General features: G+C 36.8%; 3 protein-coding genes across 14 annotated transcripts in view; 2 read left to right on the top strand and 1 right to left on the bottom strand.

The window, feature by feature from the left end:
- LOC105233446 (phospholipase A1 VesT1.02) overlaps window positions 1–1,172 on the bottom strand; it is a 7,484-nt gene extending 6,312 nt beyond the window's left edge. Inside the window, exons 1-2 of the mRNA XM_049448439.1 lie at window positions 1,013–1,172; window positions 208–936 (exon numbers count right to left, since the gene is read on the bottom strand). Coding sequence (XP_049304396.1) covers window positions 208–936; window positions 1,013–1,052 — 769 coding nt within the window. The 5' untranslated portion in view covers window positions 1,053–1,172. The remainder of the gene's footprint in view (window positions 1–207; window positions 937–1,012) is intronic.
- LOC105233447 (uncharacterized) overlaps window positions 1–6,515 on the top strand; it is a 32,864-nt gene extending 26,349 nt beyond the window's left edge. Inside the window, exon 5 of the mRNA XM_049449778.1 lies at window positions 5,463–6,515. Within this exon, the coding sequence (XP_049305735.1) occupies window positions 5,463–6,418 (956 nt within the window). The 3' untranslated portion in view covers window positions 6,419–6,515. The remainder of the gene's footprint in view (window positions 1–5,462) is intronic.
- Window positions 1–15,889, top strand: part of LOC105233453 (RYamide receptor) — a 349,078-nt gene that overhangs the window by 109,807 nt on the left and 223,382 nt on the right. The window lies entirely within an intron of this gene.

Genomic DNA, 15,889 nt, shown 5'->3' on the forward strand with positions numbered 1-15,889 from the left:
TGTAAACGGCACCCATTTTCACGCCACTGTATTGACCACCACAGTCCTTCTTAACGGCATCTTCGTAGTCACCGCAACGCATGGAGGGGAAGTTATTTTCACGTACGGCTTCAGCGTAGTAAATGCACGAGCGTGCATGACTGCAGGAACCAGTCAAGTCTGTGCCACAACCCGGTTGCTTCTTGCCACCATTCGGGTAGAAGGCACCTTTTCCAATTGGTTTTAGGAAACCCAGTTTTCCACCGTTTGTCTGGATTGATTCAACATAGTGAGCATCATCCGAATTGAGACGTTTGTTGGGCTTATCATAACTGAAGAGTGGAAGAGCAGGGTCCAGACCGACAATACCGTGAATTTTGCCAGCGCCGACATTCTTGCCAACATAACCGGCAACTTGAGCACCCAAACTGTGACCGATCACTTCGAGTGTATCCAAGTTCAAACCATTATTGCTTGCCATGTAGTCAATCATGCTGGCAACCTTCTTTCCGACACCGGGAACAGCAGCCACAGATGAGACATATTCCACAGAACGTGCACGGCCCCAGTCAACAACGATAATGTTGTAGTCACCATGTGACAGCCATGCATCGCGAATTTGGGTATTCATATCGGCTTCATAACCCTGAGTCCAGCCATGAATCAAAAACCGTGTTGGATGATCGGCGTCAAAATGTGAGTCGGAAATTGTTTTCTTGTTAGCGGTAATTTTTTGTGCATCATAATGATTCGACTTAGTATACAGGTAGTAGGTGACTGGGGAGAGACTCAAAGCACGTCCTTCCATCTCTTCCTTTTTCTCATATTCCGCCAAAAGATTCTCGCCTTCTTCAGTACTCATCCAGACTAAGGAACCATCAAGCTGCGGTACATACCAGCCATTCTCTCCACTGACGCGACCGTTGTCGTCCTCATCATCGAGAGGGGCAGCCGAAGCTAGTAAACAATATTATAAGAAATTTAGTATACTAAGTGTTTACATATATATATTTTTAAGGATATTAAGGGTTACCTGTTAGTGCAAAAATTGCCAAAAGCACAAGAACCTTCATTTCACAAAGACTGTGGAACTTACAATGATTTTCACCAAAATGTGCCCCGATTTTATATTTTTTCTTTTCGCACTTTTTTGCTTATTTCAAAATATAATTGCACTTTAGATAAGTTAAGGAAATTAATACTTGTTTCGATGATTGGCTTTCCGTGATTATGTCTTAGATTATTATTAAATAGTCAATGTTGGCGAAAGTTTGGGGGGTAAAATTTTATTATTTTTTAGAGTTATCGTATCAGAAATTAAAATATATTTTTTCGTTTGCAAATGAGGTTATTTTTCTAGGGTCACTCGGAATTCTTTGTTGATACAATATTAGCGACAAAAGTTACGTGAATAAAACCATTCAACTTAGTGTAATATGTTTTGAAGATATCGAACAGTAGGCACTGCTGCTGATAATAAAAGATACTTATTTAATAGATAGCCATGCGTAAGAAATTTGTAAGTGTTTTGATTAGGTTGTTTGCTTTTCTTAACCAATGATATACTGGCAAAAGTGGGTGTGACTGTCAAACGTACTTATATGTTCCTTTATTAGTTACCTAATATTACTTACGTTACTTATCTAAAAATTTGAAATACGTACGTGGAACGCAAGAACGGGGATAGTCATTTAATGAGCTTAAGGCATTACATGATGTGATTTTGATTGAGTAAAAAAAGGCCTATTTTCAATATATTTTTAATATATGAAATGAAATATTTTATTTACACTTCTTATTATTCCAACGATATGTCCTTTACAAAGATTTTATCACATTTTTTAAGGAAAATAGTCAAAAATCGGCCATTACGATATAATTTCCCACTGACATTCGGAAAAAACGTGCCTTCGCGTTGACAGCAGAAGTTCTTACAGAATCATCGAAATAAAAAATGTGTGTTTCAATTAGTTTATATGTAGCTTGAGAAGATTTTTCGACACAATTTTATACTCATTGCAGTAATTTTAAGTACTATTAGGGAGACGGGCCTAACGTTATTAGCTAACTTCTGGACCGTAAAAACAGCTACCGAACCATATCGAAATTCGACGTCGTAAATGAAAATGGATCGACCACACTCTGCGAAAGCCTCACGATGACATTACCAGAACAGAGCTAGATTGGAATCCGCAAGGAAGCCGAAGACGCGGGAGACCAGTCAACACCTGGAGACGGGAAGTCGAAGCAGAAGCACTGACAAGTGGTTATTCTTGGAGAGAAATTAAATTAAATTTGTTTATTGAGGCCCTATGTTCCACCGAGGAATTACGGGAAAATATATACATATATAATATATAGGGAGATGGATTAATATGTTGACCAATTTCAACTACTTTTTGCACTGAAACACAGCATATCGAGGATAATTTGCTCACTCACGATCATAAACTTTCAAAGTCAACTGGAAGTTTTAAAATCGTTATGTTACAGGGTTTGTACGGAAAGCAATAGGACTGATTTTCTTCCGGTATTCCGGATTAGGTAGAGGGCGTTCCTAGCTAACGAACGAGCGGCTGGTCAGTTGTCTCCGAGCACCTGGGCGAGTCAGGACAAACAAACAGCAAGCCGAGAATGATACGTTCGTTAGAGCAGAGGTATGTGATTAAATTCTGTGTGAAACTCAGTAAATATGTGACCGAGACATTTGATATGATCAAGCAAGCTTACCCAAATGTTGCTTTAGTAGAAGTGGTGTGCTTCGGTGGCACCTGGCCTTTTTGGAGGGCCAGGAAAAGGTTGCTGATGAATGAACAAATCCAAAGTGAAAATGATGCTCATTATCCTTTTTGACATCAAAGACATCGTCCCCCTCCTGTCAAGATATCTCTATTTTTTCAAGTCATTGCTTATCGATGAAGAGGTAGTTGATTATTTGCATATTTGGTCGCCTTTCATATGACTCTCTTACAAAATATGAAGTTGTCTTATCAATATTATTCGTTTTGATAATGTTCTGTACTTGAATAACGTAAATCAAAGAAGTTGAACCACACCTAAGAATTTTATATATATATTAAATTGCTTAAGATCGCTGAAAAGATTAGTTATCAAAAATGCTTTGAGGACCTCAACGAAGAATAATTAAATTTGAAAAAATAATAATTATTATATGACTTTATAACAGATAACGATTATTTGTTTTTGTTTTGTCCTTTCCTGATCGGACCACTGTAGCACATATACAAGGTGGGTTCCAAAGTAAACAGGACTTAAAAAAGAGAACAAATGGTTTTTTCGGCAAAATCAATTTATTTTATTCAAAATAGTCTCCAGTCGCCAGTGTTTTAGCTCGTTGGCCGGTATGGCCGCCCCTGCAAGCCTTTTGAATGGCCTCTACGTCTGCACAACGCTTTCTTTTCAGGGGTAAATGCATTTTTCCGAAAAGGAAGAAGTCGCATGGTGCCATATCAGATGAATACGGGGAGTGGTTAATGGTTAAAATGTGATATTTGGTCAAATAGTCGTCCTTAGAATGTTGGATTCTGAGCAATTTTTGGTCGTCAGTCAATTTGTGCGGAGCAATCCGTGCACACTCCTTTAGTAAGGTCAAATGTTCGGTCAAAATGCGATAAATCGATGTTTTGGAGATGTTTAGTTCGATCACCATGAATTTCAGTGATGATTTCGGCTGATTTTTGATGATATCACGCACAGTTTTGATGGAATTTCCGGTAATCACAGATTTTGATTGGCCCACATGTTGGTTGTCATTTATGTCCTCACGACCGCTTTGAAAACGTTGAAACCACTCGTGCACTCTGCTACGGGATAGGCAATCATCGCCATAAACTTGTTTCATCAATTGAAACGTTTCGGTAAAAGTTTTACCAATTTTAAAACAAAATTTATTGTTGGCTCTTTGTTCGAAGCTCATTTTCGCACCAATAACACAAACATACTGACACTTAAAACGCAATAACTTCACTTCCAATCAATGAAATGTCATGAAATTCTTACTGGACAATCGATAAAGATAGCAGATTCTAACGGAGTAGTCGACATATAGATGGCGCCACCATCTCATCAAATTCAATGAAACCTGTTTACTTTGGAACATTGGAACACCCCTTTGTTTGTATAAATGATATAAAAGAAATTTTTATGATTCAGTGAATAATATCCATCATAAACCACTATTTGGCTATGGTATGGTGAATTTCATAGAGGCAGTTGATCACTCCCAATGCAAATTATGTGAAGGTCAGTTGTTCTTCCCGAAACTATCGATGCCTTGCCTAAACTGCTATGATATCGTGACAGGCGATGAATCGTGGAGTTATGCGTATGAGCGTGAAAGTAAAGTGCAGTCGACTGTATGGGTGTTTCCAGATGAGCCGAATCCGGTAAAATTTGATATGCCGCAAACATACCACTGGAAAGTTGCAGAACAGTAAATTCTGAGTGCTACGCAGAAATTGTTTGCTAATTTTCTTTCAAGAAATCTGGAGAACCAACCGCCGAAGACGGATCTCTCTTCACCACGACAAAGCGAGCTCTCTCATAACGATTGAAACAACAGCCATGACTTGGCTTCGTATGACTTCTTTTTCCCCAAGCGTAAAAAACAAATTATCAGCTCAGTGTTTTTCGACACAAGATGAGGCCGTTGATACCTTCAGAATGTATGATTTGAAGATAGTTATATCAGAGTGGTGAAAGTAATTCGATAATTGATTCTAAGGCATGCCAAGGGGCATAGATCTCAATGGAGAATATTTTGAAAAAACAGTAAAGTGATTTTCGATGATTAATATTTCCTTTTGTTCTCGAATCCCGAGATATAAAAAGCAACCTTCGTATATCATGCTATTTTGAATTTTAAATTTTATTTCTTATCAAGTGACCGAACTATACCATTATATTGGATCTGGGCATGGTTTTTAACTGATTCTCCAATTTTTAGTAGACTCTGTCAATTATTGTTGTTGCATTTTTTGATGTCTAGATATCAGCCAAGCTACATTCTAGCCATATTGTTAGCATACTATTACCATTGTGTGCAAAACACTTGAAATAATTGCACCAAAATTTTTATTGCGTTGCTATTTTTCTCCACGAATCAAAGAGCGCTTCTTATCTTTTTTTATCTTTTGCCAAATATTTGCAATCACCGCAGAATTTATGAATGAAAAACTTGGCATGGTCGTAGGATACGTCAATCTTGCAGTGTGACATATTCTAGTACCTCGATTATTATATTGATATTCACTCGAAGGCAAAACAAACAAGTTGAAACAGTCCACGCAATATATAAAACCATACGGAATGCAAATTGGTAGTTTAGTTGTTTAATAGCAAAGACCTTGACAAGATGAAATTAATATTTTGTTTGCTCGGCTTATTCGTAGCTGTTGGTGAGTTTTTAAAAATTGCTGTCATGCAATGGTTACTTTCATAAAACGGAGTGTTTTTTCCTACAGCACTTGGTGGCAGCAGCAATTTTGATGAAACGACAGGTTGGTTCGTGCCTCAAGCGGATGGCAGCTTTTCATGGATCTCGCAGTCAGAACACAAAGAGCGTTTACTGGGCGCCGAACGTACTTCGGTTACTGTAAAATTCTACCTTTACCATCGCTCGAACCGTGACGGTCGTGAAGTAGAACTCGATGATGCATCCTCACTCTCTGCCGCCGGTTTCAATAAAAATTGGCCTACCCGCATTACGATTCACGGCTGGAATAGCAATCTGAATGCCGGTGTTAATGTTAAAGTACGAAATGCGCTTTTGGAAACCGGTAATTACAATGTATTCGCTGTTGATTGGAGCGTTGACGCACAGACGGCTAATTATGCCAGTGCACGTTATAAGGTTTCCAGTGTTGGTGCCGTAGTCGCTAATTTTGTTGACTTTCTGAGTGAACACGGTATGTCTTTTGATTCACTTGGCTTGGTTGGTCATAGTCTGGGCGCACATGTTGCTGGCTTCACTGGCAAGAAGGTGAGCCGTGGTAAAGTTCACACCATTGAGGGGCTCGATCCTGCGCTGCCTTTGTTTAACTACGATGAATGTTCGTCGCGCCTTTGCAGCAGTGACGCCAGCTATGTTGAGTCGATTCAAACTGACGGCGGCAAATTGGGCTTTCTACGTCCCATCGGTAAGGCGGCCTTCTATCCAAATGGCGGTAAGAGTCAACCGGGCTGCGGGGTCGATTTAACTGGCGGTTGCGCTCACGAACGCGCTGTACTCTACTACGCTGAAGCTATTATTGAGAACAACTTCCCAAGTATGAAGTGCGGTGATTACGAAGATGCAGTGGATAAGAGCTGTGGTAACACTTATAGTGCAGTCCGTATGGGTGCAGAATCGAACTTTGGCATAAGTGGCACGTACTATGTGCCGGTCAAAAGCTCTGAACCTTACGGTTATGGATCATAGAATATCGTGTTTATGAATAAAGAAATATAATGATGATTGTAATATATTATTATATGGAATGAGAAGGAATGGCAATAGTAGATGAATATCGGGGAAATATTGCTGGTTTTGAAATAATACCTATGTACCTTCCTTCGAGGAATGAATGAAAAATGAGAGAGATGCAAATATGGCCAAAGAAAAATATCTAAGCTTGCTCTAACTTAGATTAAATTCAGACAGTGTATCCCAAACCAATTTAAAAATTGCAGGTGTGAATGCTACGACACCAGAAAGGTGATGCGCGTAAAGAAAGACTTAACTTTATGACCGGGGTTTTTATATTCTAGACCGATAATCCTTTGGGGTCTGTGTTAGTTAGCAGGCCTTTTTATGGAAAACACCAGCTCATGCATTAAACAAAAATAAAGATATAAACAAGAAAAAGCGGCTGCATCGAATCTAATATACCCTTCACAGGTGCATTTCTTTTAGTAACTATGTGTCCAGTTTGTATGGAACCTATATGCTATAGTAATCCGATCTGAACAATTTTTTCGGATATTATGTTATTACCTTAAGCAGTAATCCATGTCAAATTTCGTGCAGATACCGATTGTTCAGTTTGTATGGCAGCTATGTGTTATAGTGGTCCGATATCAGCAGTTCCGACAAATGAGCAGCTTCTTGAAGAGAAAATGACGTTTGCAAAATTTCAAAACTATATCTTAAAAACTGAGGGACAGACAGACAGACGGACATGGCTAAATTGACTCAGCTCCATACTGATCGGTATTAGGTCTCCGACGCTTCCTTCTGAGTGTTACAAACTTAGTGGCAAACTTAATATTTCCCTGTTCAGGGTATAATAATTTTTTTTTTAATTAAAATATTACATCTATAATTTTTTTATTGTATAGCTAATTTTATTTCATTTATATATTTAATTGTTTTTTTTCAAAATTATGGACCGTAAATGACCTTCATGCTCAACTACGCATATGTGACACCTTATTAGAAAATTATTCATTGCGGCCTGGAGGGTTGAAGATGGGATTGCCTCAATTATCGATTGAATGGACTGCTTAGCTCAGTCAGATTTCTGAGTTACTTTTTACATTCCTTTCTTGACATAACCCCATAGAAAAGGTTCGACAGGTGTCAGTTGAAGGTGGTGTTTCTTGATACCATTTTTTTAAATTTTGGTTGGTCTGGGTATGTATGTACTTGCACACATAATCATTGCTGGAACCAAACGCTGTTGAAATGGATACGTCTTCGGCGCATTTCTTGGTAAAAAAAAAATCATTCAACATCTATCAATAACGGTGCCCAATACTTTTATATCGTGTTACACGGTCAAGTATACCCGGACAAACGCCTTGATTAAGTTCCTTTCTGCTTCGAACAATTTAATCATTTTTTGGCAAGATTACAGGCGTATAATCAAATCTGTTGGGTTAAACCGGCTTTTTATTTGAACTTTATATAGATGCAGGCTTAAGTCATATCCAATACAATGATCGTCTGCTAACTCCATGTTGCGTGTCGAAACTCTTGAATTTGCCTGAATTGATGAAGCAAAAGCCGTTTCTTGAAAAGGAACATACGGATCTCGATGTTACGGTTTTTTTCGGTACTTTCAGATTCGACAAACATGTTTACCAACCGCATAATGGTCTTTCTATTCAGGGGAGTGCCGGCGAAATACTGTCTGAAATCGCTTTGGATGGAAATGACGGACAGTAAAACATGGTACCGCTGCACTGTCTAACCCCTATTTTCGGTATCCTAAGCATTAATTTTAAAAAATCTGTATAAATCCTACAAATGAGCCGCCCGTACTTCGCTTTCAATATTTGGTAATGTTTTTATTATTGCAGTAAAAAAGTGTATCATTTCAGCCCACCGATATTGTCAATAACAACATACTATCGACACTCTATAAATTGTCTGAATTGTTTTATAAAAATTTTATTCTTTTTGCGTCATATCATTCGGCACTTTCTCATCAAGAAAAATGCATTGCAATATAGTATATCGATATAAATATGTATCCTTTGCTGAATGCTGTAAAGTACCCACTATAAATATGTATATACCACTATTCAATCTGCATCCGCCTTCATTTATTTACGATTACACAGACGGATAAGTGAAATTTCATAAAGCGTTGGGCATTAATACTTCATCGATGACACTCGCCACGAATAAAAATTTACATATTTGCCTTCAGCGGGAAATGATTACCGCATCACGCGGGTGAAACTTTCAGCACACACACAAATTTTGATGGATATATATGTATGTGAATATACGTAGGAAATATCCGTTATGCCAGCTAAGTGTGCGACCATCAGAAAAATGATTACGAGCTTTAATAAATTACTTATACGAAATAATTAGCCGAGTGCTGTTTATGTCTAGGTGTAAGGATGCATGTGAAAAACCATATGCATGTTTATATAGGGTCTGCCAACAAGAAAGACTTGATATTAAACTAAAATTTGAGTGTTTTAAATTTCATCAAATTGGGCTATGGTTGCCATAAGACCCCCACAGCTCCGTTTACGTATCTCGACCTGTTTACGCCAATTTTAGTTTAACCTGCGTAGGCTTGTCTTCGAGCTCCTAGAGCCTTACTAGTTGATTGGCATAAACCTTTGGTTTCACTTAGCCCCAGAGAAAACAATCTCGAAGCGTTAAATCTCATGATCTTGCCGGTCATTTTTCGAAATTAATGAGCCGCCAAACTGTGCATGCAACGCCTCCATGTTTTGTTGGAAATAGGGATCATTTGCGTCGATTTCAACAAATTCTTGATATACAAAGTAGGTCAACATCGTTTTATAAAGTTCGATATTGATGGTAACGGCATTTTCTCCCTCATTTCGAAAGAAATACTACGGCCTGCTGATGCCGCAATACCACTACCGCACCAATCAAACAATTTTTAGGAATGAAATCGCATTTCCTCAACCATGTGAGGACTTGACTCACTCCGATAGCTACAATTTTGTTTCTTGGCGAAGCCAATAAGTCCGAAATGGACCTCATCTGAGAAGAACGTGTTTTGTGCTAAGAGTACTTGCAGTAGCCACCAGAGAACATGAATTTGCGTAATAATCTTATACTACATATTTCCAAGCGACGTGACATGATAGAATGGCAAAACTTACTAAACACACTGACAAATAACAATTTGACACAAATCCGTATACAAACATGGCCGCCACGTGCTGTCAAAATTACGTCATCCCTATTGGTATACGCTATATGTATATATGCACACACAAAAGGTGCTATTGCCTTTTAACGCCGTAACGACTTACCTGTTACATATTCAATGCGTATTGGGATTATGATTGATTTCATTCCGCGAAGCAGCCACCAGACTGTGCACAGAGTTGCAGCTCAATTAATTGATTTCTGTACAGCTTGTTTGCGCTCATGATAAAAGGACAACATAAACAAGTGCACACAAGTGGATAATGAGTTTTCACGTCTGCAGCCAAAGCGAATGTACCGACTTTATAGCTATATATAGATTTTTATATGGTGCATTGAGTGTGTTCTTTAGTATGTTAACGATTATGAAAGAGCGCTTTAATCTGCGTTTGATAGAGATGCTCGCAAAGGCAATTGTATTTATGTGTGTATGATACAGGCAAGGTGTTAACTGAAAAATCTTAATGTTGAAACTCTCTTTAACCGATTTAATGCAGACTAGCAAAAGCAGTTTGTTGCATTAATACTTTTCTGGTATCATTAGCTGGGACAACGTTTAAAAAGAAAGCAACCTTTGGTAATAAGAATCGGCAGCAAAGAGTTTTCCACGCTTGTTATAGTTCTGGAAATAATATGGCCACCCCTTTTATATATCTTTATAAAAATAACGGTTGTTTTTTCAAGTGTGTTTTTCAATTAGGCAAATATTATGGTTCGGCTTTTGCGACACAATGCGATCAGCGTTCAATATTCGAGCGATATAATCGATCAGCAGGGTGGATAGTTTTCGGACCCGTTTACTCTACTGGATAATGAGCATCATTAGAGACGCCGTACAGTGCGTACTGAAGACGATATTGTGAAGTAGAGTATCGAAGAAGACTAGAACGAGTCAAACGGCATCGCGCGCAACAATTGGATCTAATTTATGGAAGATTTTGTGGAAGGTTTGCATGCTTATAAAATCTTGCTCGTACAACAATTGAAGTTGAACGACCATCAAGCGCTTCGCACGTTCGGTGAAAGAGCCCAAAACAAAATGGCTACCTATCCCGAGTTTCACAAACAATTTTGTTTAGCGATGAAGCGCACTTTTTGTTGGGTAGGTACGTTAATATTCCAAATTGTCGCATTTGAAGTCATCATAATCCATAAGTTATTGCTGGAGGCGTCCCACGTTCTCAAAATTAATCAATCATCTAAGTTCGAAAAGACTGACATCTTGAAAACGAATACTCGGCACCTAATTGCTAACATATTGCTCCAATTGCTAAAAGAAATGGTCGAAAATTGGGTTCGAATTCATTCGGTTGACGGTCACTTGCCCGAAATCACATGATGTCAAAGCCAGATTGTCAAATTAAAGCTAAATTTTGGCCGTTAAATTATATGCGTGTTTTTACTTCTTACACAGGATAGGTCTTGAAAACAGCATTCGGAATGTGATTGGGTAAGAAAAATTGAGGAACTCAGTTTATTTCCTTTCCTACCCCTATTCGACAGATTATGTCGTTATCATTCCTTAGTACAGAGTGGGCTGTTGTCAAGATTTAATGCCTCCCTTACCAGTAAAATATAGTTGGTTAATTCAGTTTGCGATCTTTAATAAAACTAATTATTGGCATACTTTTGTGGGGAATAGAAATTTTGTTTATAATTTTGTAAATAGATTTGAGCAGCAGCTTGGTTTAAATTTCAAACCAAATACCATATGATGGCATATCGAACATGTATATGGATATACAGATATACTTATATACATAGATATAACTATTTGTATATGTAAATGCGATTAATTTCAATTGAGCATGTCATTTGAGAAGGGGAGTGTCTTTTGATGTTTGTGACAGTGCTTTCACATCAGAGCTAAAGGTTATTTGAGAGGAATAGATACATATCCACATACAAACTTACAAAAGCCTTCAGTGAAAGGGTTAACGATGCTATTTTAACGCCAAAGTTTCTGGGGCTCGCTTTGGCATGTGCAAAAAGGTAAACAAGTAAAATTATATTCAATTATACATATATAGTATAACCTTGTATCAAATAGCGTCTGCAAAGTCAAATAACATTAATATGAAATAAATAAATATACATATTTTAACCAAATTACATAGTATTCCATACATAACTAGTATGTGCACATTCCTAAAATGTTAACCAATTTCAGAATCAATTGTAAACCTACCTTCAACATGCGCGTGTGTGAGTGGATAAACAAACATATCATGTGAATACACGTAGAAGGAAAATACACTTAAGTAAACTATTAGTTTATTACTATTTGCCGGCTGGTGGCGTTGCGCCTTTTGAGCAAATAAAGTTAAATATACATGCATATGTTATACTCGTATGCATGTGTATTTAAATATTTATTTTGGATTTTGAAGTGGCAATGTGTTGCCTTGAGTGTGTATTCTGCTCTGCCAGGGCTATGAAATGGTAAATTTATTTATTTTACTGTTCTCTAGTGTATTGAGCGCCTTATGCTTTTATGTTTGAAATGATATTTTAGGAATACGTTCTTCTTTATTTCGCTCAAACTGCATACGTTAGATACTCTAAAAGAAAATCTATTAACAACAAACGAATTAGAACTTTAAAAGCAGTACGAACCAGAAGTCCAAAAAATTCGCCTAAACTTTTTTTTTTTAAACCTATGAGCTTTTTACATGTTTGTGTTGTACGTGATGTCAGATTTTGGTCAAGTGTTTTCGATTCACCAAATGTTTAAGAGTGCGTGCAACATTTAAGCGGAAACGATGAAGTATATGCGCACAATTTCAAACTGATCCTTCTCAAAAATATTACTATTGTTAAATATTGGGAATGGTAGCAACAAATACGTAGTGCTATGGATCATGATCCATATATATCTTTCTATTGTTATGCATCGACGGTTTATCTTTATTAACACGCAAAAAGCTTTTTGATTCATATTTTGTAAACTAACATAAGTTGCAAAATGCTATACGATGTTTGACAATTAAGTAATGAGACTGATTTTATTGCCGCTCTTGCGGTAAACCTGTGACCTTGAAATTCCCGTGATCCTTCATCACGACAACGCGCCGTGCCACACCGCCCTCAGCGTGTCTCAGTATTTGGCCTCTAAAGGGATCGCCGTGTTGCAACAGCCGCCTTATTCGCCCGATTTGTCACCCTGTGACTTTTTTTGTTTCTTAAAACAAAATCGGTGGTCAAAGGAACTTTCAGTCGATTACGGACATCCAGGCAGCCGAGACAAGGGCGCTTCGACATCCCAGTCGAAGCGTTCCAGAAATGTTACGAAGCATGGAAAACGCGCTGGAATCGCTGTATAGCTGCCCAAGGGGACTACTTTGAAGGGGATGGCAGAGTTGTAGAATAATTTTCAAATATACGGTTTTTATGGAATCAGTCTCATTACTTAATTGTATCTCTTAACTAATAGTTTCCCAGTTGCCAAATTTGTTTAGACAACTTTTAAAGGTAGAGGCTGAATAGAAATCCTATAGGCAGTATTAGTAGCACCATCTATGTATCAGCCACAGAGGACGGATCCTCTAGTAGTCTAGCAGGAGAAGTTAAGTTGGTTTAGTCACTTGTCTGTCGGCCCGTCTGCATTTATTTTAACTACATAGTCCATTAGTTTTTAGATATCTGAAATTTTACACACATTCTTTTCTCCCCCAAAAAGCTACCCCTTTGTTAGTACTGCCGATATCAGACGACTATAGCGTACATCTGTCTTATAAACTGAACGATGAAATTAAGTTTGTTTTGACGAAATATGGGACGGTATAACCTTTTAACAAATTTTTTATACTATAACAAATAGCTGCTATACAAATTAACCGATTAAATCAAGTTATTGTATAGATTCTTTTGTATGTACTCCATGAAGGGTTTTACAGCTTCGGTGCGACCAAAGTTAGCGTTTCTTTGTTATTTTGTACGAAACAATTAGAATTTGGATTTTTAACTTTTATAAATTTAATGCTTCTCTAAACAGGCCAACTTTAGTCAGGAAATTACAGTACTAATATTTTCTGTGCAATCTTGTTTTCACTGTAGATATACCTATACCTCTTGATATTGACATACGTACGTGTATGTATTTCAGCCTCTTCGACCATCTGTTTGTAGTTATACTATAGTTGGTAGTGTTTATTTATTCAATTCAATTAGATTAATGGGAAATAGAAAGTTTTAAATCCGAGGAATAAAACAAGTGTAAATATTATCGCCAATATGTTCCAATACTTTATTGACAACAACGAAAAAAGTTCATGTATCGACAAAAAAACATATGTGTGCTATTATTTATTGTGAATGTTCTATAAGAATGTACTTATATGCTGTTTTCAGACCATGCCGTGATTTTATGTGTACAGTGAGGTGACCGAAGGAAACGCGCCCCATGTGCGTTTTTATGAACTTCTCTTTTTCTTCAAAGAAAGGACTCGAAAAAAAAAGATTTTGTGTAAACTATGAGGTTATATTTGAAACTTTTTTTATATGAGACATCGCAAACAGGTAGAGTAAGTTCGGGTATTGGGGTCACCATTTTACTTTTAACTTAATTCATGTTAAATGATAGTGATGGAAGGAAGTGTTTTAAAGCATTTTTTCAATTCCATTATCAATTTGTCCCAATAATAGAAAATAGATTAGGCTTAAGGCTTTCATCTGATAATTAAGAAAAAGTGAGGCTTGTCCAAAGTTGATGAATAAAACTGACGGGTAATTTAGCTTGTGGTATTCGGAAAATAATTAGAAAGCTAGAATAGTCGATTAATTTGTTAATTCAAACTTGTATAATATTTTCACTTAAAAAAAACTGACACTCGTGACTTAAGAAATAAAAAAAAAAAATAGTTACGAATAAATAAATTAATATGAAAGTTTTACCCAAAGGTTGCAACTTATATGTTGAATGTAGTGGAAGAAAAATTATTGCTTCTTCAATCTGCCTGGCAAGATCCAGCAACAGAATATTTCTTGTGTGGTTATTCAAACTGAAGCAATGGAAACTTTTGTTTCTCCTACGCTTGCTCAAATATATCGAAAAACATGTTCTCATTTCTGTCGGAGCTCGAAAACTAAGCCAATTTTGTTTGTTTCTGTGTAAGAATCTATGAAGCCTATTCTTCCCAATACATTGCTTGATCACAGAAAACTTATTTGGCACCCAATGTACCAACTTTTTGGCTTTATAGGAAAAGTATTTGATAATTTAAATAGATAATTAAAAATAGCTTTCTTGCCATTCTATAGTATTTAAAATAGTTATAAGCTGCTATCTGAATTTTCCATTTAAAAAAAAAATCGCTTTGAAGAAAACTAATATGGGTACCTCAGACGACTGGAAACAACATGGCTGCACTTCACATAATATTTCCGTTAACTTCTCATAAGCGTAGAATACAAATCAAAATAGCAAAAAGCAGTACCCGAACAGCCCACAGCACGCGATCTTTCTCTAATATGCAGGATTTAGATACAAACAAATAGTTTCTGAAAAAGTAGTTTTTTCGACATAAAACTATAAACCATTCAATTACTTCAAAAACGGATATCAGCTTATAAGAAAATATCGACCAATATCAACACACTCGTAAAGTGTCAAACGTGCCTGATTTAGTAAAACAGAAAAGTTTCTTAACAGAACGATTTTTTGATCAAACAAAACTTTTATTTATTAATTCTTTCTGGGCTATAGGATTGGCCAATTCACAGAAAACAATAAATAAATATGTATTCGTCGATATCTTATAAAACCTAGTGCTGCCATAAATTGCAAAGTTAAAGCCATTTGGATAGCCACATCATCGGCAGACATATAAACAACTATCTAAGTGCAGCTATGTACAAAAACGTACACATATATCTAAATATAATATTAAGTGTAGAAATGCATGAACATATTTTGTTTAATTAGCAAGCCAATATGTTCTTTGTCCATTGTTAAAAGCTAAGTGCTGAAACACACACATATGTTACGCATGGCTCATACTAATTTTATACATGTGGTACTCAAATGTAGGCAGAGGTACGGGTTTCCATATGCCATGTATAAATATACATTATTTGCGCACACTATAAAATACGAACGAAATTGTGGTTTTAAAATTTGCAAATAAATTAGTTTGAGACATTGGATATACAAGTAAAAATGCGGTTTCTTGTAGTTTTCATAGAACTCTAAAAAATGACTTGGACAAGCACTTACTTGCAGGAGGCGAAAGCTATAAATACGACGGCAATCATCAGCTCTACTAT

This window comes from Bactrocera dorsalis, chromosome 2 (genome assembly GCF_023373825.1).
Source record: "Bactrocera dorsalis isolate Fly_Bdor chromosome 2, ASM2337382v1, whole genome shotgun sequence".
Taxonomy (NCBI): domain Eukaryota; kingdom Metazoa; phylum Arthropoda; class Insecta; order Diptera; family Tephritidae; genus Bactrocera; species Bactrocera dorsalis.